This window comes from Xyrauchen texanus, chromosome 14, assembly GCF_025860055.1.
Source record: "Xyrauchen texanus isolate HMW12.3.18 chromosome 14, RBS_HiC_50CHRs, whole genome shotgun sequence".
Taxonomy (NCBI): Eukaryota; Metazoa; Chordata; class Actinopteri; order Cypriniformes; family Catostomidae; genus Xyrauchen; species Xyrauchen texanus.
Genome location: NC_068289.1, coordinates 249,463 through 275,980, shown reverse-complemented (window position 1 = coordinate 275,980; position 26,518 = coordinate 249,463). Strand labels below are relative to the sequence as shown.

At 39.5% G+C, this 26,518-nt stretch overlaps 1 protein-coding gene across 1 annotated transcript in view; it reads right to left on the bottom strand.

Annotated features, from left to right (window-relative positions):
• Positions 1-4,038: 4,038 nt before the first annotated feature.
• The window catches only part of LOC127654675 (Krueppel-like factor 7), a 55,423-nt gene continuing 32,943 nt past the window's right edge, over positions 4,039-26,518 (bottom strand). The window contains exons 2-4 of the mRNA XM_052141950.1: positions 20,636-21,245; positions 14,812-14,935; positions 4,039-9,144 (exon numbers count right to left, since the gene is read on the bottom strand). Coding sequence (XP_051997910.1) covers positions 9,093-9,144; positions 14,812-14,935; positions 20,636-21,245 — 786 coding nt within the window. The 3' untranslated portion in view covers positions 4,039-9,092. The remainder of the gene's footprint in view (positions 9,145-14,811; positions 14,936-20,635; positions 21,246-26,518) is intronic.

Genomic DNA, 26,518 nt, shown 5'->3' with positions numbered 1-26,518 from the left:
TCTCATTCTGCGTTTTGGAGAACGTTAAAATTTGGGGTGCTTCTGTGGTAATTAAAATGTGCCTTACATAGGCTGAAAACTGCTTTATTTCTGTCACATGTCCCATCTGGGATTGTTTTGTACATCAATTAGCACTAAGAGCTCCTTTCTCCATATTTTTATCACTGACAGGAAAGCGCTGTTTGAGATTTTTTTATCTTGTTAAATGCGATTAAGAAAACTTAATGCGTTAAACTTTATGAAGTAATTGGTTAACATGTTAATTCTGACAGCTTTACTAATATTATAAGTGCACCTTAAGGAACATATTAAAATAATTAAAAAAGGCATGTCATGACCCCTTTAAAATTCAAGCTGTCCATGTTTCACCAAATTACCATTAAAAGCTATTTTTACAACACTCCCAGTCTTTGTGCCCAAAAACAAGCTCATGTTGACTGAAGTGGTTCCCTCTACGCCACGGTAGGTATTGTTCAAAGCACATTACCACGTTTGCCATCATTTCCTGCTCCAGCCCATCAGAAAGGCAAGTATTTCCTGTTCTGGGACACTCATAAAGCCCTTCAATTTATGCCACACCCACTCCATTTCATCTCCTCGAGGGCAGTTAATATTATTTCCCTCCATGGTGAGGAATATATTGCTCGCTTTTATGGGAAACTGCTCATTGTGCCATAACAGCAGATATTTTATATGTGAGTTAATGAAGAAATGTTGAAATAAAAGAGCAATAATTGCCATCCTAAGGTGAGAGGTTTAGCAGGATGTGATCATCCCCCTCAAACAGCAAAGCAGACAATAAATTATAGTATAATTATAGCCTAATACAATGAATATTTTAAAAGGGCTCACAAAAACTATTTTACGAGTACTTTGACATTTTCACTGTTTTCATGAAATGTTTGATGTCCCATTGCTATTGTAGTAAATTATTTGTGAAAACGTTTAAAATGTTTAGAACTCAAAATTAATTTTAATGTAAAATATTTTTGCGCTATTTGAGCTATAATGAAAGAAATCATATTAGACCTCTTGTGTTTATAATTGTGAAAGAACATTTCGCAACCTTCCATTTTATCATGAATTTTGAATCTGCTTTTCTATATTTTACACAAGATATTAGTAGAAAGTAGATTTTCTGGACATGGTAACACCATGTAAATAAATATGATAATTATTCAAAACCACGTTAGCCTACAAATGAAAGTACCATGACATTAACGTCTAATACAATCACTGTATCATGGTACTGCCACCGTAGTGTTTGTGAACAAATACTCGTTTGTGCATTTGCCATTATGTTGTAATATTTTCACAAATCAAATCTGAGCATGTTTACTACTGCACAATCAAGAGGGTTAAGATAGCATGTTTTCCTGTCCCTAGCCACCTGAGAGTCCTGTGCATTTTTATTATCTTCTGCTATCACTTTCTTAATTAAGTGACCTTTTGTTGGTTAGCATCAGTTACAGGGGTTTAGCCCAATTAAAGCAATAATCACATCAGTGGCATAATTTCCATTTAATCAACGCACTCATTTTAGTACCATTGTCTCGGCACACAAGGGCACAGGGATACATTACATTAATAAACTTGGCATGGATGAATGTCTTCTCCACCACCCAGACGATTCGACCCCTGTGCCAAGAGCAGAAGGGGTGAGTGGGCTGGTGAATGAGGAGGCTGGATATGCACATTAAGTCACTGACACAATTCCCAAGAGACCGAGCTGGAAATTTACAGCCTGCAGAATTCCCTTTTTTCCTTGATTAGCCTAGATGAGGTTATTCAACAGTCACTGTCACACCATTCCTACAAATTAACAATGCAATTAAAAGGATTTACTCGACATAGTTGACACCAGATGTGCTGTGTATCAGTTTGTTCCTGTTGAGATAAAAAAAAAAGACTGGCTTGTATTAGGAGGGGAGATGACACATGGAATTCACATTCGCTGTTGGTTCGAGGCGATGACAATGTGAATTTCAATTACTAGCATCAGCTATTATAGAGCTGTGCTGATGGAGGAAATCTCACTGGAAGACATTTACAAGGACATGAGAATGTGTTGTAGAAGTACCTTTTCTTTCACATAATTACTCTCTAATTAACCATTAGTTATTCGATTAGCCCTTTTAATCCTTGAGTCATGGGTACGCGCTTCTAAATGGTGGTTAAGTCAATGGCAGGCTTGTGACGACTAATTAAAGCATGTGATGCACAAAATGGCCCATAGAGAGAATTTTGGGAGGGGGTCACAGACATTCATGAGGGTCATTAATTTGTAATAAAAGTTGGATAATTTTGCCTCTAAATTATGATGAGCCACGTTTAAAGCCGTTGTAAAATAGCAAATATGTGCACGCCTACCTGAATAAATGTTTGCTGAAAATCATTAAAAAATTTATCATTTACTCACCCTCATGCCATCCCAGATGTGTACACATTTCTTCTTTCTGCTAAAGACAAGGTACATTTTTTAGAAAAATATCTCAACTTTGTAGCTCCATTCAATGCAAGATTTTACCCGATCTAACCACCGGAGTCTTATTGATCACTGTTATCCTGCTTTTATGTGCTTTTTGGAGCTTCAAAGATCTGGCCACCATTCACTTGTATTTTATGGACCTACAGACCTGACACATTCTTCTAAAAATCTTCACTTGTATTTTGCAAAAGAAAGAAATCCATGATTCTGGAATCAGAGAAAACTATCGCTTTAAATAAAACATAACCAGACAATGAATATTGAAATAAATGAAATAAATACATGTATACACCGATCAGCCACAACATAAAAACCACCTGCCTAATATTATGTAGGTCCCAATCGTTCCACCAAAACAGCGCCAGCGAACAGCGAAAAATCATCAATGACTTCAGGAATCACATGGTTGATGCTAATAAACTGAGGCGATCCTGTGTCATGGTGCACCTATACTGTTGATCGTGGTTATCTTGTTTGTTCAGAATGTAAGAATGCATCATGAACATCCATAATCCTAACCCATATAGAGCCTTTAAAGTGGAGTAGCCTGAGGAAAAACTCAGGGCACCTTTCTCCCATCATGATCTTGAGAGCGCTGTGCGGGGGCGGCCACGGCTAAGCAGGTACCCTTTCATGCTGCCCCAGAGAGAGTTGCCACCCTAGGCGGCTGCCTATATCGCCTATGCCAGGATCTGCCACTGTGGCCATTCTCCGTTGACCTTTCTCATCAACAAGGTGTTTCCATCAGCAGAACTGCTGCTCACAGGATATTTTTGTTTTGGCACCACTCTGAGTAAATTCTAGAGACTGTTGTGTGTGAAAATCCCAGAAATACTCAATCCAGCCCGTCTGGCACCAACAATCATGCCAAGGTCGAAATCACTCAGTTTTCCCCATTCTGATGGTTGATGTGAACATTAACTAAAGCTCCTGAACCCATATATCCGTATGACTTTATGCATTGCACTGCTGCCACACGATTGGCTGATTAGATAATTGCATGAATAATGACGTGTACATTGTAAATGTATTCTCAGTTCAGTTACATTTAGCATGAAAAATCTTGACATATCAGGGAATTTTGAAATTGAAATATAAATGAATAAAATCTAAAAAAAATATTTTTGTTCTCATCTAAAATATTTAATCGGCTAAGTTTTGCTTTTTTGAGTGCAATCTCTATAAAATGTTGAAAAATACTTCATAAATGACTCAAAATCCATTCACTGGTCAGAATAAGAGGGAAACCTAGTTTGAATAATGGACTATATTGCTTGGCAGAAGATTATTAATTATTGTTAATAAATATAATTATTGTTTGAACATGGGTATGCTGTGCTAACTGTGCTAAAATCACTATCATAGACACCAATATCCACTGACAAACGTGTGGTGCTGTTCCTGGAACTTGTGAATGGTGGGGCTCAACTTCCAACGAGCCACAGAGACATTTAACATCGAGGTGGAATAGCTCGTCTCTCTCCCTCACTCTGCTGTCAACGTAATATCTCTTCTTTTCAATCACAGAAACAGAAAACGTCAGTCTGATGTGTTCAGATTCTACCATTTATTACACTTATTAATTACATTCTTAAATAAAAATGCTCCACTGAACAGTTCTTGCATAGATATCTTACAATACCAATTTAAAAAAGAATTATGAAACAGACCAGTAACAAAAATAAATTTCGTCTTCTTCCTTAATAAAGAACATTACCATACTAACATTTTATCATACAAATAATAATATTTTAAACACTTTGTACAACAAAAGAACCAAAAAAGAAAAACACACAAGGAAAGAACTGAATAGAGAAACGGAGAGGAAGATTGTGAGTATTACAGGAAGTGAGGGGGTGGAGTGTTGGAGAGGTGACGGTGAATATGAGGGTCCCCTACAACACGCTTCAGCATACAAACAGCAAAACATCATCCCACTTCCATAGGTATAAATCAAGATGGCACATAACTGTTCTGTTTTGTTGTATTATTATTTCGATCCGTACCTGCTCTACCAACTGATGGAGGCCGTTTGAGAGAGAGATCACCTGTAAAGCATCACTGAGGTCTGTTGTTGGCCGGTTGCTCTCTGGTTAGTGATGTTGAGAGACATTCATTGGTAAAATATCCCTCAATGACAGCTGGTGACACACAAGCCCTCTAAACCTGCAGAATGGAACTGACTTTAAGCAGAGGAGCAAGGCTGTTTTAATGAACTGATCTAGGAACAGCTGACTGTGGTTATGCACGTGCAGGGGGTGATAGATGGGGTGGGTGTGAGGAACGTAAAAAGCTGAAGGGAAAGTCCTGGTGAATCCCTTCCTTACTGACACATCAAGTTTGAACAAACACACATACAGATGCACTTCAAGATGCAGTATATCTCAAGAAATAGAAGGCCTAACAAATCCACCGTTACAGTTCTCACCTCTTGTTGACTTTGTGAGAGATTGAAGACCATATGGGTGAATTTTAGACAAGATACGCAGAATAGCGGATTTTACTTTTGTGATGCATTGAGTATGATTGAAGGCAATGGACCTCACTCATGAAACATAAGCAGAATGGATTTCTGAACGCGACAGTTCATGTAATGAGTTACACATTTGTTCTGCTCTTGGTTCCTGAATACGGCTCAATGAAAATAAAACATGTTACAATTCATATTAATAAGCTGAAAAGTGAATATGTTCTTCTGAGAAGTGCATCTTGAAATGCTAGAAAATGTTATGTAGACAATCAACAGCTGTCATTAAACAGACTAAGCTAGTGTTAGTTATGGAGTGAAATGATTTTCCAAAAATTACATTAAAAACTGAAAAGTTGTCTTAGTCACCTCTGACCCTTTTCATAAAATCCCCTTGTGATGTTTCAAGCATTTTTTTGTATAAAATGCAAAAAGCTGCCATAAGCCTCTTTGAAGCTATAAAGCAAACCGCTTGGAAAGGGATATTCACTGGAAGAGTGCCCAAATCACTAGGTCAAAAAATTGTTCCCTTCGAATGTTTTCAATGATGTAAAACACTCCTCCACGTCCTTATCTCGGACTCCAAAGAGTCTTCATTTCGTATAGATAACTCGCAGTAGATAAGGTGGTCTTCTGTACAGTTTGCGATTCAGAATTGAGAATAATGTGAGCTATCACTTTAAGACAACATTTTAAGCAGTGTTTCGGCGATGTTGTATCTAAAGGCATGCGTGACCTTGAAAGTCCTTTTTAAGACATCCTGCACTGACTATGCAGTAAACTAGAACCGACGCGACTACTTCGCTGTTTGCAACTTCACGGCTAGGGCTCTTCGACCAACATGACCATTTATTTTACAAGCACACATACTATGGCCACACAGACGTTAAGAAGAAATTAAGAGGAGGCTGATGTAGAACAGAATCTAAAGTCAAATTGATCTTTCACTCTTTCAACACCCAGCAGTTTATATGCAAATGCGTAAATCTTTGGGCAAAGTTGAAGTATGCATTGGGTGCCAGTGCGATAGATGGCGCGTGGACCACTGCCGTTCATCTGAGAGTGAGAGAATGGGCTTATCAAACGGCTCTGTGAAGGGATTGTACGGCTGCCTGCTAATGAATCTGATTTGCCTGCTCCATATTCATTTGGTTACGTGAGGAACATCTTGGCAAAACAAGAGAAGGGATTTTCATTTGTAATTCTGCATTCAACATGGCTTTGAGCTGTATTTATATGATATTTAAATGTATATTTTCAATGTTTATTTGAAGACTGTGTTCAGTGGCTTCATTGTTCATCAGTGTCAGGGAAATGATACAACGCTATTTTTTGGTCTCTGCTTTCCTGCTGTTGTGTCCATATGGTGACTGTAGGAAGAAGCAGAATCTTCATTTTCTTAGGGAGCAAAAACTCATTAGAGTCACGGGAGGCCAGATCAGCGTGAAATAAATGTTGCTTTTCACCACAGCAATCTTTGAGTAAAATGGAAAGTAACCCTTTTGCTAAATTAAAAGCTGTTTTTCTAAATATCAGTCTTTCTAAATTGGTTTGACACATGAAGAATGCTGTACACTGTCCCACAAATCCCATTAATGTGGCAAGTTATTGACAATGCAATTATGATACAGTAGCGAAACATCCTGCTGACTGACTTTACAGAAACTCATTCATACAATCGTCACATACACATGCCGCTCCTCGCGGAAAGTGCCAAGAACCACAACTGATTGTATATGAGGGGAGATGAACAATTCATCCCTCATTTCATCAAAGGTTAGGCATGACTTTTCAATTCACTGGACAAAATAACAATTTGCTTGGGAAAACAAACCAAACTTGTGTGAATAGAAATAAAATAATGGGCATTGAGTAAAATGCATTGACGGTGAGTGTGTGTTTGTATATGTGACAGAAGAGCTGCCTTCAGCAGACACCAACCCTTCACTCTTAGGCAGTTGTGCACTAAGAGTTTTGGTATTGATTGTGTAGCTCCAGTCCCCTAATGCATACTCTGGGAACGTTTAGTAGAGTCTGCGACGACTTCAAACATGTAACTGCTGAATCATAATGGCTTTCAATCTCCTCTCCACCCTCAGCAGCCCATAAATCAGTGGAGAAGAGGAGGGTCGGTGGAGAAACGCCCTGACTGCAATGCCACGGCAGGCTTCACAACCTTGGGAACAATGATATATATATTTTGTACCCATGATTTAGAAGCTGATTGTTAACACAGAGATAGACCTCGGCCCGGTTTGACATAATTTACCAGAATACATCAACAAGCTCTCGTTTTAAAGTCTGACGTCTGGATGGAATGCAATCCTACAAAACAACAATTGCTGAAACCCTGCTGTGAAGATTTTGGTGAAAAACAAATAATGCTGAGAGGCAAGCTGTGCATGTGTGTGTGTGTCTGTATGAAAGAGGCTGCCATGCAGTGTTTTGTTTTAACGCTGTTCATTATCTTGGTAATTATTCTTCTACATTTTTTGTTGTTGAGATTAGTTTTTTCTCAGGAAAAGCCAGGAGCAAAAACACCATTCTATGTATTGAGTGTGAGTGTGTCTGTATGTGTGCGTGTGTGTGTGTGTGTGCGTCTGTGTGTGTGCGTGTGTGTGTGCGTGAGTGTGTATGTGTGAGCGTGTGCGTGCGCAAGTGTGTGTGTGTGAAAAAGATTAGTTTTTTTCTGTATTTTTTTGTTTTCGAAAATGTTTCCCCCTCCTAGTTGTTATTTTTTTTTTGTAATTTTATATATTTTTTTTTGTGTTTTTGAGATTTTCTTGACTGTGTGAAAAAAAGCACAGAGAACATTGAAAAAATCAGTGCAGACAATGGATACGAAACAGGCAAAGTTTGTCTGGGCTGATGCCACCAAGTTCTTTTGGATCCTGATCCCAGCATGTGCTCCACAATCTGAGAGTCAAACGTCCTACTATTCATCCCCCCAAAGCCCTGGTTCAACAGAGGACTACACAGGTGCCAGTATCAACACAAAACCAAAGAGCTTTTCCAGTGTCAAGAGCATCACACAAGGTCCGTGCTGACGCCATGCTGCGCTCGGTTTGCTTTTCCCAGATCAAATCAGAGCAAAGCAAAATGAAAAACAGAAGACATCTGTCCTTTCATACCAAGCCAACAATCCCGATCTTTTGGGGGTTTCTGTTTCTGTCTTTTTCAAACTTTTTCGCTTTCAGTGCCAAATAGCAGCCACTGAGTCGAACCTTGTGCATACTGAGAAGGGCTTACAATTCCCCCCCATGGCCCATACGTGCACATTTATGCTTGTGTATGCAACGCAAGTTTTTTTACTTTTCAGAAGTTTAAGACAATTCAGCTCAGAAGGAAAACATCCTTTTTTTCCATCTTTTTAACACTGTCTTAAAAAACAAAACAAAGGCAAGAAAGTGTCGCTGCGCATCGTTTCAGTCACCTGTGAGGCGACAGACGTGAAGAGCAGAGAAGAGTATAAGAAATCAGCACACATCCGGAGCGTTTTCTTTAGTTTTTAAACAGAGCCTGCTTTTGGGGGTCAGGCATTATGTTTGGCCGCTAGTTCCATTAGTAAATCCTCAGAATGTATTGACGATGTTGTTTTCTGAGTTTGGTTGCTTGCTGTATACGACATAGCTGCAGGTTGGTTATTGTGATGTGGCCTTGATTGAAAAAGGAAAAAGAAGGAAATTCCAGAGTGAACAATGAGCGTGATTATCTAGTAGAACGTCGTTTTACGTGATGAATGAGATGTACGTTTGGATTTTGTACATGATGTGGTGTTCACAAGTTATTTTTATCCCATGCTTGTGGTGTTTTACTGTACAAAAGAGAATGAAGGAAAGTGGTGTTTGGCAGTGTCTGACCTCCAAGCTATGGCTTGGTAAGGCATGGCTAATCGCTGATGAAAAGGCTGGACATTCTTGAGAGCGTGTAGATTCCAACAACGTTTGCCCACACTGCCTCGCATATTCCTTGTGGTGAAGTTTGCGGCCAGACCCCTTGTGTGCACCCAGTGTCTGTGGCGAATGTTCTCATCTGGATGGTGCACACATGTTCTTTTCTTCGATCTCACTCTTTTAGTCTTTTATTTCACTCTCTCGCTCTCTCTCTCTCTCTCTCTCTCTCTCTTCTCCATCAGTCTTAGATATGTCGCTTCATGTGCAGAGCCAAGTGGTCAGACCTGGAGAAACATCTGTACAGAGAGAGAGAGAGAGAGAGAAAAAAAAAACATTAGTTTAAATTCACTGATGGACATAGTTTACCCTTATGGAAATAAAATCAGCTTAAACCAGTCAGAGATGGCAGTGAGACTCTCAGTGTAGCTAAGCTGATGATCACTGGTTGGAGACAAGCTTGACCAGTCTGGAAGACCAGCAAACTAGCCTAAACAGTTTTTGTCCCGTAGGATAGGAAACAGTTATCAGTGCAATAAAGAGTCCCGAAGAGTTTCTTGGGAAGACGTGTGGCAGTCAGCACAGGCTTTGCAGATGGAACAGAGAAAACAACATTTGGCAGTTGAAAAGAAATAAATAATAATTAAGCATAGCCAGCTTCTTGCTGTAAAACTGAAGACAGATCGTTTCAAACTCATTTCTTGCCAATGCAGTTAGCGAGAAGGTCTGTGCCTAGACTTAGCTTGTGATTGGAATAATTTTGGGGAGTGCCGTTTGCATTAGGAGATCATTTCAAAGCTGGAGGTGAAATGGTATTTTTGAAACTGTGCGGCTGCATTACTTATGTAGCACTTGAGAATGGCGTTTGGTTTCTCGTAGTAGGCTGTGGGCTTTTTTGTGTCATAATCAATTAAGCTCACAGCAACTCCTGCTGATAGGTGCAACACATAACAGCGTTTAGAAAATATGGAGTTGTGATGCCACACAACATTTATAGGCCTACATGTATTACTATATTACATTCATAGATTTGAATGTGAATCTTAACTTTAATGAATACAAAAATCTGCAAAGAGTGAGAGAGTAAGGAAAGGATAATTATAATTTGCCTCTAGCTGCATCCATTATTAATTAGTCAAAGAGCCACAGAGTTAACTCCTCTGTTCCTTTAGGATGGGAAGATGGAAATTGGGGTAGTAGGAGATACACACACACACTCTCACACACACACACACACACACACACACACACACACACACACACACACACACACACACACAGGTTTTCAACTTGAAGGTTTTCTACACAACATTATGGTAAATGGTCTGCACTTATATAGTGCTTTTTATTTTAACCTCACTCAAAACCTGTCAAGAGCATGACCAGGTCATATTTCACTCCCAAATCAGAACAAAAAACTGAAGAACTTAAAGGAAATGAAACCTATTTTAGATATATCAGATATTTTGCATTATTTTCACAGTTCATGTCATGCTCCTATTTTATATTTGTTCGTGATTTGTGTATACAGCCTGTTAGGTGTGTGTGCGGCTTTATGATCATAGAGATAGGTAAACCTGAAATCACTAACGTTGTCAGGACAGTCCTCATGAGGAAATTGGCTTAATAAAGAAACTCAATAATGTTTTAATATCTATAATAGCTAACAGGTTTCTGTAAAGGTAATGTTCAGAGGTAGGTATAGGGTTATGGGATAAAAAACATAATTAGCTTAATTTAAAACAAAAGTCAATAGTAAGTCCTCACATGATAGAAAAACACACGTGTGTGTGTGTGTGTGTGTGTGTAGAGGTAGGGCAGAGTGACTGGACAGATGGTCCTATGACTCACTGTAAGTGGCTGCTACACCAGCTGGCACACCCTTAGATCTCATATGCCCTCCCCCCACCTCTCACTCAACCCCTCTCGACACCCATCAGGGGGCTGGGCTTGATTAGGCAGGATTAATGATGGCCAATACACTGGTGTGTGACTGTGACACTGTATGACTGTATGTGTTGGCTGACTGTATTTAATGTTAGACTGTCCATGACTGCCAATCCTTATAACCTATTGTGATAGTAATGCAAACAGTTATGCAATCAGTAATAACACTGAGAACTACAAACAGTTTCGAGGTTGGACACGGAGAACTAAAGAATAGTTCACTCAGAAATACAAATTGTCATCATTTCATGACTCCCTCATGTCATTCCTCACCCATATGATCTTTGGCCTGTGGAGCACATAATTATATTTTAAATAATATCAGCATCATCAAAAATGATTGTTTCTTGTGTCATGACGTTTGGTCACGAGACGCACAAGAACCAGTGAGGCTTGTGTTATTGACCTGTCACCATATTTGATTGGGGCTCTCTATACTTGAGTTGATCAATGATATGATTTGAGAGCGAATTACGACTGAATAATGATACATTACATCCAGAGTGATCAAATGTCTTCAGTTCAAGTCTGATGGACTACTTTTATGACCATTTAGAGAGTTTTAAACTTTCAAGTGAGTAACTATTAACAGCTATTGTATTGAGATCAGTGATTGGGGAATAAAAAATATATACTTTTGAGTTCCACATAAAAAGTCATATGGGTTTGAAACAACATGAGGGTGAGTAAAAAATGACCAAATGTAAATCTTTTAGTGAACTTTTCATATAAAGAGTATCTACAAAATCCCCTAAAATCAGAGTAAAGTGATTCATGAAATGGTTCATAAGAATAAACCCTAAACCCTCCCCTTTCTGATATTGGTCACACTTCCTGCCTTCAGACTGTACAATACTGTCGTCTTCCAACTTGCCAACACATTACTCTTGGCCGTTACCCCAGTGTAGAATCAGGGTTCCAGAGGATCCTTAAAATGTCTTAAATTAAAAAAAAAAAAGTCTTAATTATCATTTAAAGATGTTTTAAATTTACAGGTGGAAAGACAGGATTCGTGATATGACCTAATGTTTCAATCTTTAAACGAATACGGTTTAATTATATAAATGCGGCACTGTTGTCTTTTCTTCCAGCACGTGGGGGCTCGTGAGTGTTGCAGAGCAGTTCATTATCATTAGTGATCGCTTGTCATACATGTCTGATATATCCCAACTGTTGATGATAATGACATAGTGTTGATGAAATATAACAATGTTTATATTGCAATACGTTGTAGATCATTGTAGGAATGCTCATTTTATTTCTCTTACCTGTTGGAATGAGCAGCTGGAAGCACTGAAGCGCAAACATTTCAAAAGTCCCCGCTGTATTTCAGCCTTTAAAGATCTGCACTATGAATCAAAAATGTTTCTCTTTTATCCCTCCTAGTCATTGGCCTCTGTCTGGCCAATCACAGGAAGGAAATACTAAGAATGTTTAATATAGGGTCCCAATTTTAAAAACTATTAGCAGATGAATTGATTCTTTCAACACAGTATCGTATCGGCTAAATCCAATATTTGTCGACCTCTATTTTGTATTTATTTATATAATGGTACATAAACCAATTTTAATGTGAAATAAATAAATGTGATATTTTACCGATAAGCGTTGTTGAATGAGTGCCCCTGCCTGTTTAACAGTCTGTCATACAGGACTTATTTTGAAATTGGGTGGGTTTGTTTTGGGATGGGGATACAGTATTAACTGTATCTGTTCAGGTCTTAAAAAGTCTTAAATTTGATTTGAAAAACTCTGCAACAACCCTGAGAATAATTGCAACCATGCACAAGGACACTTTCACAACCCTAAAGCATTGCCATCTCTCTTGTAATACTACTTCTATTGTTTCATACTATTACTTTTCATGGGCATACACCCATAATGCAGTTTGGAACTGAAACAGTATTTGTGCGCCCAAGAGGTTCTACAAGGTATGGTATTAAGCCCAAATAAAAGCGAGAACCACGAGGCTTGAATTTATAAAGGCTACCCAGGGAATGATGGGGTCTATGTGTGGGATTCGGCAGCAGAGCTAAATTGCTTAGGCTACACTCCAAATTCAGAAGATGCACTTGTTTAAACCTGGCATCAGGGAGGGTGAACTGCCAATGTAGCTTTCTGTATCCAAGCCGGCGTCTCCTCCTTTTGTCATGCAATAGCTGCCAAACACTGAGTAATGAGTGTAGGGACACAGATTTCCCCAAGCCTTCCCCCAGAGAGTTCACATGCTCATCTGCGCTCAAGGAAAAACAACGCTGTTCAGGTGTCAGCAGCAGTCTGCGGAACAGAGGCTGTCCCAGCAGCGACTCGTCCACTGGGATCGGTGGAGATCCATTGTGATGGAGTAGCAAAGAAACGTTCAATGGACAACTTTCAAAAGGCTGCGGCAAGGTTGGTTTGATGCTGGCGGTGAGACGGGGAGCCGTGTCTAATTGTGCTTCCACCTGGAGCTGGCTCAGTAGGCACACGGCCTCCACTGTGTAATTGCTGCCCGCATGCCAAGCCTGGGTGACATCTTTCTAATACTGTCACCTGACAGGCTATCACTCTTCCTCCCCATGCTAATGCAAATCTCTCTTTTTCTATGCAGTCTCTGTGTCTCTGCACCTCTTTATCACCAACACACACACAAACATGTTCGCTACACTGCCTTGCGATCCACATCACACGTTTGTGTGCGCCCTAAAATATTGGCCTTCAGATTTAAATAACTTGACGTGAGAAGGCTGTTTCCCAATTTGCATACTTCTATGCACTAAAAGTATGCTACTGTGAGAAGTTCTACCTCACTAGTGATTGGAAAAAACATACTTTTTGAATATGTAGCCAGACAGTATGCCAGTATTGGGATAGACTACAATGTCCACAGACCCCTCTGTCGATGATTGTTTGCATTGGAATGCAAGCATTAGCATCTAGCATCCATTACTTTAAAGTTCATTATTATCATTAAGGTGAAGAGTGTAGTTTCTGTGCTACAAGTGTCACCAAATGGAATTGCAAAAAAATGTACCTTTTATAATGGTTTTCAAACAGGTTTCCTGAACACTCCCCCATCTGCCATTGGTTGGGCAAACTTATAGTCCCATCCTAAACTCCAAAGGGTATTTGGTTGACTGTGACAGGCTGGTTGGGACACCCAAAAAGAGCAATTTGATAGCTTTATAGTGTTTACATTTTTGGGGAAATGAAACTATGAATGGATTATTATCTATCTTGTTAAGCTGGGACAGAGAAAAGGTGTGTTCTATATTAGCCCAAAATCATGCACAGATTTGCAATTCAAAAACCCACCACAAACAGAATTTCATCCAGGCACATTCGGAATATTTATTTTCAACATTTTATGATTTGGGACATACTAATCCTAATCTTGTTTACTATTTGGATACTATGCAAATTGGGATTAACTCTGCATTACTTCCTACAAAAATCACTTGCTATCTTTCTGTATGCAGTCAAACTAATTAAATATGCTGTGTCTTTACTCAAAGATCTTTGTGCATCCATTTAGTCCTGTGTGTCTCCCCAGCTCTTTTATATTGCTATGTAACTCTCTTACCTTGGAATACACACCCATGCTTTTAACTTGTATTTCTCCCTGTAGGCAAGCCAGAATGTGTGCACACACTGCACCAATGGGAGGATGGAGGAAAGTGGAACAGAATGTGAGAATGAGATATTCGCAGTAATTCGGTAATGGGTATCACAGGACCAGAGTGTGAATGAGTTATTCAGCTGGAAACTGGGCCTGTGCTAACTTCCAATAAGCACAGTGCAGTACTGCTATGTGCGTGCAATCAGAGAGAATGGAAAACAAGAGAGAGAGAGAATGATCAAGAGAGGAAGGAGGCAGCATTTTTGAGGGAGAGAGTCTTGTCTTGTAGTCTCATAACTGAAGGAATTTGTTTATGGGCTACTAGTGTTTAAAAGTGTGTACTAGCAGTGTTAGGGAATTAAAACAAAAGGATTAAACGGTAAAATCTGTGCAGAAATTTGCGGTTTAAACAGTCACTTACCTGTCGCAGTGGTTGCACTTGAAAGGTTTGGCACCGGTGTGTTTGCGGTAGTGCCTCGTCAGTTCGTCGCTTCGTGCGAAACGCCATTCACAGCCCTCCCAGGAACATTTGTAAGGCTTCTCACCTGCACACATAAACACATCATTTAATACCTGCCCCTTCCACTTACACACCTGTACACAGATGGTGCCCCTCTGGAGCGAGGCAGCAACTGTGCCACTCTAAGCACTGTCAGCAGTTCCATTATAAACATCATTCATTACTGTTTCTCTCAATCATGCATCTCTGCAACCCAGCCAACCAATCAGATATTTCTCTTTATTTCCCACTCGACCAATCACATCCTTCTTAAGCAGTATACAGAGGTAAGAAGGCATTAAGTTACGTCCGAATTCAATGTTTATTGAATGTCCTTTCAATTAAGGCCACATCCACACTAATACATTTTTGTTTGAAAGCATCTTTTTCTCCATGTTTTGGCCTTCTGTCCACGCTGAGATGGCGTTTTTGAAAATGCTCTCCTAAGTGGATCAATTTGCAAACACAGTCGTCCTGTTGTAGTGTGGACAGAAGAAATGGAGATATCTGAAAACAATGACGATTTGTTGTCATGTGATCCATTCAATCAAAACAATCAAGATCAAGGCCCATTGTTGTAGTGCCGTTGTTGTGCCTTCTTGTTAAAATAAACGTTACTAAAACCTTCACAATGCATTCCTTCAAAAGTGACTCAGAATGGCTGTCCGGCGAAGGAACACGAGGACAACTGCGGTTCAGTCCGTACATGGAACGGTTATTTTTCGCATGTGCAGCGGATTTAAGAGTTTTAGTGTGGATGGGCAACTTTTGGAAAAATGCTTGAAAATGGCAGTTTGGACGGAGATTTTCAAATGTATCCGGATTAATGTGGACGTAGCCTAAAGCCACAACCACACTAATCTGTCTTCGTTTGAAACACAATGATTTTGCTATATTTACTCTTCACATCCACATTGGAACAGTGTTTTTCTCCCCCAAAAATTTGCTCTGTTACCAGCATACTTTAGAAAAAGACGATGTTAGGAAACTGAAAACGGAGGTTTCAAATACATTGGTGTGGCCATGGCCTAAGATGCCTCCATCAGGTTTATTTTTGAAGATATTTCTTTCACTGCCAATTCTGTGTGTGCAATTTGTGGTTGGTTAAATAAAAATATCTGATGGATTGGTTGAAAGAAGTAAATACATTTGTAAATGACAATTATTTAAAAATGTATAATTCCATTTCTACTAAAAAATAAGTTTTGTATTAATGGAATTTTTAAAGCTCACTTTACATTGTTTTTGAACATTATGTTGAACAATATTTTGAAAATGACGTGCGCCTGTTATGTTATTTACTGACAGGGCAGCAGAGCAATGCCTTCGATCTCCGACACAGCCAGTGATCAAATCAAAGGGTCATTTGCTAGCTTTTTTAAAATTGAAGAGGGGCTGCCTTAATGTGTTCAGTCACCATAACAGAACTAATCTCTAACCCAAAGTCAAGTATCCAGAATGAAACAATTTCCACAAAATGTCCCCTACCTTCCAGATGAGCTCTGAAATTCAAATGAAGTTAAACAGATGGGGAAGAATACAGCAATTGTTCCACATGCTGTACTTTTAAGTCTACTATTTAAATAAGTCCTTGAGTGAAGAGAGAAAGGGGGGACTCAGTGCCTGCAGAGAGGGTCCTGGCACAGTGGCACTGTTTCTGGGGAACAGAACAGCTGCAGCCTTGGGCCTGGGTGGGAATGGGGAGGGTGTCAATGGCACTGATTCAGATCCGGAGGAGGTAAAGATAATTGGGGTCTTAATGATGCTTAATAGGAAACAATGCCATATTCACAGCACAAGAGCTGCCAACGTCTACTGCTAACATTGTGTCCACCAATCTTCCTAACTGGAGCGGAGCCCTTTGCACACCTAACACACATTTTAAATGTCACAATTAACATTTTGAATAGAAACAATGGATTCCTATGAAGCCAAATTACACTTCGAGCGAACATTCGCACGCTGACAAAGCAAGGTTTTTTTTTACAGAGATTGTATTTTTGTTTTCTTTGCCTAGCGATGAAATGTCCTGACCAACACTATATGATATGAATAGGGATTCTCTTAACATGCAAATTATATTGTTGCATAACTGTCTTGCATTGCCTTCAAAAAATCATTGGCGAAGAGCAGACCGGCTGAAAGGTCATTTGCAGCACCTACCATACCGGAGTAAAAGTGCTTGTCGATTAGCGTCACCTATTGTAAAGGTGTGAATGTGCTTACAGCGATCATTCACCTCATTATGATGTGAAAGTGCCATTCGTCTGTGATTGGTTTCTCATTATCGTATTGTGTTCGGTGTGCAAAGGCCTTAAAGCTGCTCAATTGGAAATAGTCGTTTACTAAATTGATGCCGACTGCACGGTGCAAGTTCATGGGACATCCCTGCTGAAAACACAAATGTACATCTTTGGCAGAACTAAGTCTTTAACTAGTTTGACCAGCAAGGTCAACCAGCAGTCCACCGCTAGACCAGCATAAACCAGTCTGCACTAGCATGGAAATAATAGCTGGCCTAAGGCGGTCTGGTTCTCCAAGGCTTACTCTGCATACTGAAAGAGAAACACCAAAGAGATGGATAGAAATAATTACAGACCATATGACACTATTTTCCTATTTCTTTTCTTTTTGAAAGGAAATATGAGCCAATAAGATGTGGAGAAAATGGAAGCTGTATTTTTATATTGCACAAATGTATGCAGTTGAAAGAGTGCACATATTGCAGTTATGAAATAAAAGTCTCTTCATCATTTTTATCTAGTTTTTTTAAACTAGGGTTCTAGGTTTATGATGCAAGATTAGGTAAATTATGACAAGGATTACATAATTTTGGTTTTAGCACTATATTGCTCACTTGGTTCTCAAAGTCTCTAATGATGCAACACAAAGGAAAGAATGAAATGACAGCAGTGACACGGAAACATTGTTGTGAAGCCTCTGACCATTTCCTTTTTCCATCCCTTCATCCATATTTTTCTTTCATTAATTCTGATGACAAAGAGAAGAGGATTTTCAAGTATAATACAATTTACTTGCCCTTTTTCCTTGCATTTGTTCACCTTTGGGAATACTGCAAACAAGCAGTGGGCCAGAGCACTTTTCTTTGACATTTCTCATCCTTCTCTGCCATGCAAGATGCACACAAACAAACAGCGGGTCAAAGTGCCTTGAGGTTTATTTTATTATGTTTGCCTGTCCTTGAGCTTGTCCAATTTATAAAATCAGTTGGAGAAAATATTGCTGTGTCTGCTCTTGTGTCTGTGACTGCTACAAGTGCAAAGGATGAACATCTCGGTGTCATTTGCAAAGTGACAGGGCCGCAGGTGTAAGTCGGCAAACGTTTCAAACTACACTCACAATAATTGGCCAAAGACCCCCTCAAACTCTCTCCCTCCTTATGCCATTACCCCCCTTATTTCTTTCCCTCTCTTGCTGTCTGACAGCAGTGAGGCAGGCTTGGACCTGCAACCACGGCAACAACAACACAGGCCAATTATAACTTGGAGAATCATGGATGCATGATGGAGTCGCCTAGCAACCGGCTGAGAGAAAGAGACAGTTAAAAGGATCCACAGAGAAAGAGTTATCCAGTTGGTCTCCAACCTATGGACACTCCGCAATACCAACCAATTATTGCTTGCTTTAGATATGCATGATGTAGTTGCCTGGCAACCTCAACCATACCCAAAGAGCTGAGGTCGTGAGGAAAGGTTGGATTGATTTGGCATACTTGAGCATCAATTGGTATCTAGAGCTGCGAATAATCAACCTATTCGGTCTCTCTTCAGCTTTGATGCTGTCTCCTAGCAACGTACCCCCTCCAAAATAGCGAATCCCTTCTCTTGCCCAATGTCCTAGGTGCAAATGCTGCAGTTAATTACATTTCCTTGGTCACCTCAAGACATTGTGAGCTATTACAGTCTCTAAAGTTAAGCTTTCAGAGGTAGGGCCAATCATCCTCCATTAATTCTTCTCTAGTGGCTCATGTTGCATTTGAAAATGAGCTTTCTCAGATTCTAACACCATCCAAATCCCATTCAGGGATGTACCATTAACTTCTGCAAACATTGTTGACAAAGCAAAGCAGGACCCTGTCATTACCACAGTGCTCTACAGTTCGAGCAATTCACATTTCTGAGTGATATTCTGAATGGGAATATTTCTTTTTTTAGCATTTCGTGCCCTGAGCTTTGCATTTTTAAGATGGTGTGTCAAGCTACAATTAGTTCAACTTTAAACAAATGTCGAGATCCCTGCCTTCTATTCCAATTCATTGCCCTTTGTTTCAATGCGTCCCAATGTGATATTAAGTGTGATTATGATAATTGAGCCATGCAGACGTTGCTTGGGAATCTTGCAGGAGTGTCCAGTCAAGTAACTTAATGAATATTCATGAGCAATGCCTTCATCATAGTAGGATTTGTTAATTTGCCAGCTAATTAACACACATTTAACGTCTACCCTTCAGCCAATAAGACGAACATTACATAACATAGCTAATTTTCATGGATAATGTCTTCACTTTAGATTGATTTGTAAATTACATCATACAAAAATGTGAACTAATTCATGTTTGTCTTAGAGAAGATGTATTGTCAACTTTATAACTTTCAACAATAAAAACATTAAAAAACATTCAAGTATAATGATTAAGATCATCGTATACAGTTTTCTCAAACAGTTGTGAATGTCAGTTATTTTAATATAGATTTTTATGTAAAAACTACTATTTTATGTAATTTAAATAATGTTTTCATGTAATAACTACTGATTAATAATTATGATCTGCATTATACAATGACTAATGAAGGTTTTTATAAAGTGTTACTAATATCAAGTCATTTTAATTAATTTAACATTCGTCAAAAAACTGAACTTCAACTGTTCCCCAAGGGGCAAACGCAACAGTAGCAATGTTACCCTAGAGTTCTGTACCATGTAGGGTTCTCTTAAATCCTGTTGTAATCTTAATCTCCATGTTTCACTAATCTATGGAAATAATAACCGAATAAAGAGGATTAAGCTAATTAAATGAATTAATCCGTCTCGTAATAAACACATTATGTAATGAGCCAGCAATCCAAAATGTCTCTTCTTGGTTTTGTTTTATTTTCCCCTTTTTCTTGCTGAATAGTATTTTCCCACCTTTCTTCAAAAGCAAGAGAGCCGTCTATACGCTAGAATCAGCCTGAAAGCAATTAGCATCACTAGCATTCCCTGGAACCTGCCGAGTCAACAGCTGGTCACATGGGCCAGATACGCTGCATTGAGGCCACCGTCACAGTAGGTTTCAGGGGCATGGCAGAGTGAAACACACTCTCAAGTTCAGAAAGAGGGCAGAAACAGTGGCACCAGAGCATGCAAGCCTGAATTATCTGGGAAATGAGATTAAGCCCAGTCGGTCTATCAATCACCTTGCAATTACGGACTGCACTGGCAGGTTTTGAATGGTTTGGCTGTGCTCATTTTAGTTTGAGATTAAGGTGTTGGAGAGAGAAAGCTGAAATCTTGCTTTAGGGCTGTGCTGCAAAAATCAAGTTATCTTTACAAGATCTCTTGTGACCATTCTGTAGTATCAGAACTTTGGCAAGGATGATTTCTGCAACTTCATATCACTACATGCAAACCCAGCAGAGTCAGGTTTGGTATGCCAGGAATGTTTGGTTTGGTTTCTCCAGAAAAGCTACCGAATACTACTAGACATGGACAAATGATACGGTGTCTTTGGTGCAGTTCGAGTTACCTGTATGTGTCCTCTGGTGTGCCTTTAGATGGGAGCTTTTTGTGTAAACCTTCCGACAGCCATTAAATTGGCAACGATGGACCCTCTTTTTATTCTCAGGGATGTCTCCTCCGCCTACTGTCCCCAGTCCTCCCTCTCCATCACTCTGTGCTCGGCGGTTTGATGGTGAAGGTAGCGAATGTGTTGCCACTAGCTTTGCTGCCCCAATACCCACTTTCTTGGCCACCAGTTTGAGCGTGAGTGTGCCATCGGCTGTGGCGGTAAGAGTCTGAGTGGGCTTAAAGAGGTGACGTCCCAACTCAGGTGAGGAAGGTGGTGTGAGGGATGTAACAGCGTTTAGCTGGGCAGGATTCACCCCTCCACTGGTCTCTTTCACCCCTGCCTCAGTGCTCTTGATACTGGCTGGGGCGTGGAGATTCTTTGGAAGGGATATAAGCAGAGGTGGCGGACTGGCTTCGTTAACTAAGGTGGGCAGCAAAGGGTCTATCAGGTCCTCGTCACTTTCTCCTTTTATAAAGGCTGGTGTAAGGAGGCAATCAAGCTCCTCGTCAAAGAGTTCTGAAAGCCTTTTGGGCTCCGTCTGCAGGTACCTCTCCAGCTCCAAACATGTCTGCAAGGAAAAAGGGAAATTAAACATGAGACCTAAAATTTGAATAGTGAATAGTCCAGTAATGTTTACTGATGTGTAATTTACAAAACACAGTAACTACACATTTAGTCTAAATCGAGTTAAGACTGAAATTAGGTCTCTTAAGGCCAGTTCACACTGCACCGACAGAGACCGACAGAGACTGACAGAGACCGACAGAGACCGACAGAGACCAACATTCTAAAGTTGGCTGTTGTATTTGGAATGTTGGGAAACAAAACTATCATGCTCACACCGATCCAACAAACTTGTGTCTTTGCGTGTCATTGTTGGACAAGGAAGAGGTTGCGAATGAAGCCAAACATGCACAATTTAATAAATAAATATTAGGTGCAATTAATAAAGTGTCATGAAATAGAGAATCACATTTTCATTCATATTTAGACATATAAAAGTTAACTGTACTATAAAAACATACTGTACATTTCAGAACCCAAAACATCCCCCTCGGTCTTAAAAGAGCATTTATAGTTGCCACCCTGCTAAAACATCTCGTTTTGAAATCTGTCTGTTCGTGACATCATGAAACTTTGCCCATTTGTATTTCCACATCCCACAACATGCATCATCGCACCCTTGGCTCCGCCCACTGCCGTACAATTCAAGTAAAGAGTCAGGCCTTCCTTGGCTAACTATTCCTAACATAACACCTAACGGGACACATCTGGACTTTTTGGGATTATTTTGGAATATATTTATGCACTAGACAGACATTTTGAGCGCTTGATACATATCTTGTGTCGATTTTAAAAGATGCCGTGTCAAGTTACAACTCTGAACGGTAGAAGCAATTCTCTTTCATTCAGCCGCTACTTGTGTTGTTTTGAGCACAAACACGTCATGGATGCATTCTTTTGACCATCAGCACTATTTTTAATTGTCGGTGTATGTAAACATAGGATGTCTTTGACCGTCTCAGTGTGATTCAAGCTTTGCAAAGTAACTGTTATTGAAGGAGGCGGCATTTAAAAACACAAGTAAACAGTTTCCTTATATCTGAAATGTCATGACTGTTTGATAGTCTATGGTGCTTGAGATGTTTAATATATTCAGATGTAATGTGTTAGATGTGCTTTGTGTAAACCCAGCAATTTAGTTTTTTAATGTTCTTCTGATTAAGTTAGCTGAATTTGAGGGGTTGCATGATGTTCCAATCAGAACAGTGGGCCAAAAACAGGGTGGAAAAGGATCATTTATTACTAATTTGTGACTGGTTTGGTGCAAAAAAACTTTCATAACGTTATCAGTGGACCTCAGGGAAGATAATACAATTATAAAAAAATAACACTTCATGACCCCTTTAAACATGTTTAGAACTAATTCATTTTGAGAGACAGCAATCCAATGTCAAAAAAATCATTAAAAAAAATGACATTTTACACAAAGTTTGTCCACAAAATGTGGGAAAAATTAATATTTAATAATATTGCAGTTAATATTATTGCAGATTTGCATTTAGTTCAGTGTTTGCAATTGTTGTGTGATTTTACATCATTTGAGAAATAAAGCTCAAACAAGTTAGCAACAAAAATTTTATTAATCATGGACTGCATTTCTCCTGATCTACCAATGCAGTTGCAGCCACGCACGTTCATTTTCTATGAGCAAACACTTACCTCATTGTCATGGCAACGGTTATCGCTGAAGGCAGATTAAGTCAAAGTCTGTTGGAAAATCATACCAGACTGCTCAAACATTCGAAGACACGACAAACACAGATTAAACATGTTGAATCTGTGAAATCAGACGCCAATGAATGCCAACAAATGTCAACACGGTGAACGCACTGATCAAACAAAACTTAACAAACGTGTTTGTTGGGCAGTGGGAACTGGCCTTTAGGCCACATTCACTCAAACTTGTTTTAGTTTGAAACACATGGATTTTGCTACATTTATGCCTCTCATTCACACTAGAACAGCGTTTTCTTCCATACCCCAATAAAAGAAAACCATTAAAGGGGTTTAAATGACCTTACACGTTTTTGGCTTATCAAGCATTATCAAGGGCCACATTTACATGCACTCAAGAAAACGGTTTATTCTCTGGGTTTTGCACTAAATGGCATTCTGAAACCTCATGTAGACAACAACACTGGTTTCCTTATGCCTTTTAAGGGATTAAGAGAAAGCAGTTGAACACAACCAGGTTTTTCCCAAAGAACGCAGCTTAATGTGGCCATATAAACAAAAAGTGCCATTCTGGAGTGCGCATGTGCGTGAACAGACCGATAACGTCATAGGATGGAGTCCAACAACAAGCCAACAAAGTGGAAATATTTCAACATTTCTGGGAGTACAGTGGGAAAAGCACAAACATTGTAATCCATACCCATTTATACACACTAATGTAAAATATCGACAGTCCCTCACGTTCACGTATGGTACATTGGGGGAATCGCAGAGTTTTAAACAAGGGAAACCCCACTATTAAAAAGTTGGGTTACAAACTCAGCAACAACTCTGGATACCATATTTGTTATTTACACAAGCGTTGCGGGGAAATTAGTTTGCTGTGGAGAAATCTGCATACTGACCGAGCCAAATGTATGTGGGAGTAACAAGATTGCCGCTTATAAAGTGCATGTAAACCGGAACGCTGCTTTTTTGCAATAACTCACTTTTTGGTATCCATGTAAACATAGTAATGTAATGTAATCATGTAATCAGGCATGATCATGCTCAATGTTGCCATAGCTACTGCATTTTGCCTTTGTTGGGCAGTTTATACAGAACATGTTTAAGATATGTTCCAAGTTCAAAACAACTGAAGCTAAATCCACAGCATGTATTTCGACTCGTTCCTCCGCAAATATCAAGGTTACAGTGAGGCCCTAACGCTGGAAGTGAACAAGGACAATTTTGGAGGGTTTGAACACAGAAATGTGAAGCTTCTAATTTTCTTTAAAGCACTTGCATTAATTCTTGTGTTAAACTTGTGTATTTTTTGAGCTGTACGTTCGTTTAAATTGCCATTTTTACAGTCGTTTTAGGGTTTATTGACAACATCATCATGATAATGAAGTTGTAAAAGCTATAACTTACAGGAAAGGTTTTAATCACACTAAAATCATGTTAACACACATCCTTTATGTGTTGTGGTTATAGCTTTGAAAAAGGGAGTATTTTAACATAAAAAATACTTCCAATGTAAATGCCTCACAGTTTTTGCCCTTTTTTTAAGAAAATAAATAAATTGTTGTGGTAATCATCATTATGCCACAAATGCTTTAGATTGAGCTGAACTTGTGTTGAACCCGGAACGTTCCTTTAATGTCTGAATCAACACTGTCAGCTACAGATGAATGTTCTGCAAACACACTTGCCACATCAACACGTTTCTGGGTAACTGCTTGGGGTTGGTTCAGATGGTCACACTTTGGAAGGTGTAAACGATTACACCTGCTACATGGAGATGTGTGGAGTGCAGCTGGGGGGCAGGATTCATGGAACGGGTCTTACTCTCGCTGTGGTCGAGAGTATCTCTGTGGCATAGTGTAATTCGTAAGGTGCTTTACTCCACCTTAATGTGCAAGGAATTACTATTATTTAAGATAGATCTCTCCCTCACTTTGGTTTTTCCTCTGATTAATACTTTGGCAGACAGAGTGTGGACGGAAGAGAGAGAGCGACAGCACCATCATGACTCATTGACTGCCTACTCAGCAGTTTCTTTTTCAGCGGTTTAACAACATTGTTCCCCGGTCACAGTGGCCAGTTTGAACATCAGAGACTTCTGTTTGCTGTGTTGCAGTAAAAGCACTTCAGCAGTCAAATGGCAGTATACATGTCTGCTGTAAAACTACTGATGGCTTAAATGCACTACATCAAAAGAATAGTTAACAAACAATTTCCTAATTTACTATGAAAATGAAAGTGAATGGTGACTGAAACTAACATCTCCTTTCACGCTCTTCAGAAGAAATAAGGCAAATGGGTTTGGAACATACATCAGAAGGCTTTCTTTAAGGTTACGGTTTCAAACTAAACCCCCAAAAGACCTTTCAGTTGCATTTCTAATGCAACACAATTCCAGCTTCAGTCAAATATTGACCATTACATTAACCTGAAGCCTAATGGGTGCTGTGCACTTTCCTTGACCTTGCTGGTGACGCTGAAAGAATGATACTGCTAATACTGTTGCTACAATTTGACTCATGTTATGCAACACAGGAGAGCCTTCGACATATTAACATAGAAAAATGTCCACTGCACCAGCAATAATTTACCCCTGCAATCTCTCCATGTGAGCAGTATTTTCATTTATGATTCTGTCGGTACCTGCAAAGTTCATGAATTATCCATTCAGACAGAGGCTTTTTATCCTCGTGTTAGACAGAGATCCTGGAATTATTCAATTCTGGTGCATTTTGTAGGATTTATTATTGTAGGATTAATAGATGCCCAACACTTATCCAACAGCTTAAAGAGAGAGTTCTGTCATCATATACTCACTCTCATGTTGCTCCAAATTCATATGACCTTCTTTCTTCCATGGAACCAAAAGAATGTAAAGCATAATGTTAGCCTCAGTCACCATTCATCTTCATTGCATCTTCTTTTCTTCTTCCATCCAATCAAACATAATTCTGACTGAGGCTAATATTTAGCTAGACAGCTCATTTTGTGTCCTACAGAAGAAAGAAAGTCATTCCAAGAGTGCATTTACAGTTGAGTTTTTTGGTGAATTATCGGTTTAAAGAAACATGCCATGGAGAGATGGTGAGAGGAAGATAGAAGTGTCAAATAACTTATTGGCATAAACGCTTTTAAGACAAATCTCAGTTATCTGAGCAACTACATGATATCGGTGCATTGCTGTAGCTTAAGGTGGATCAACTCCATTCTGATCCGGCGTTCACTGATCTTTGGACTAGCTGCTACTATTGAGAGCCCCATCGTATCCTGCTCACTACACTCCATCTATTATAAATGTGGTGCCAGGGGGTTCACAGGCAGCAGTACGAGGCAATGTCAGACAAAGACGGGCAGAAAGAGAGGCGAGGGGGAGAATCGCAAAACTGTTATTAGCAAATGTGGCTGCAGTCCAAGCTAGACACAAAGAGGAAATTATCGGCAATCTCTGAGTCAGTTCCTCTCCCTGTCTCCGCTCCCTGCTTGAATAATAAAGTCGGCACATTATCTTAACTAATGTGTTTATTTCTCCACCCTCATCTAACAAACAGTTTTCTTCCCCTCACCCTCTGTTTTTGGGGTTGAAATTATGATGATTTT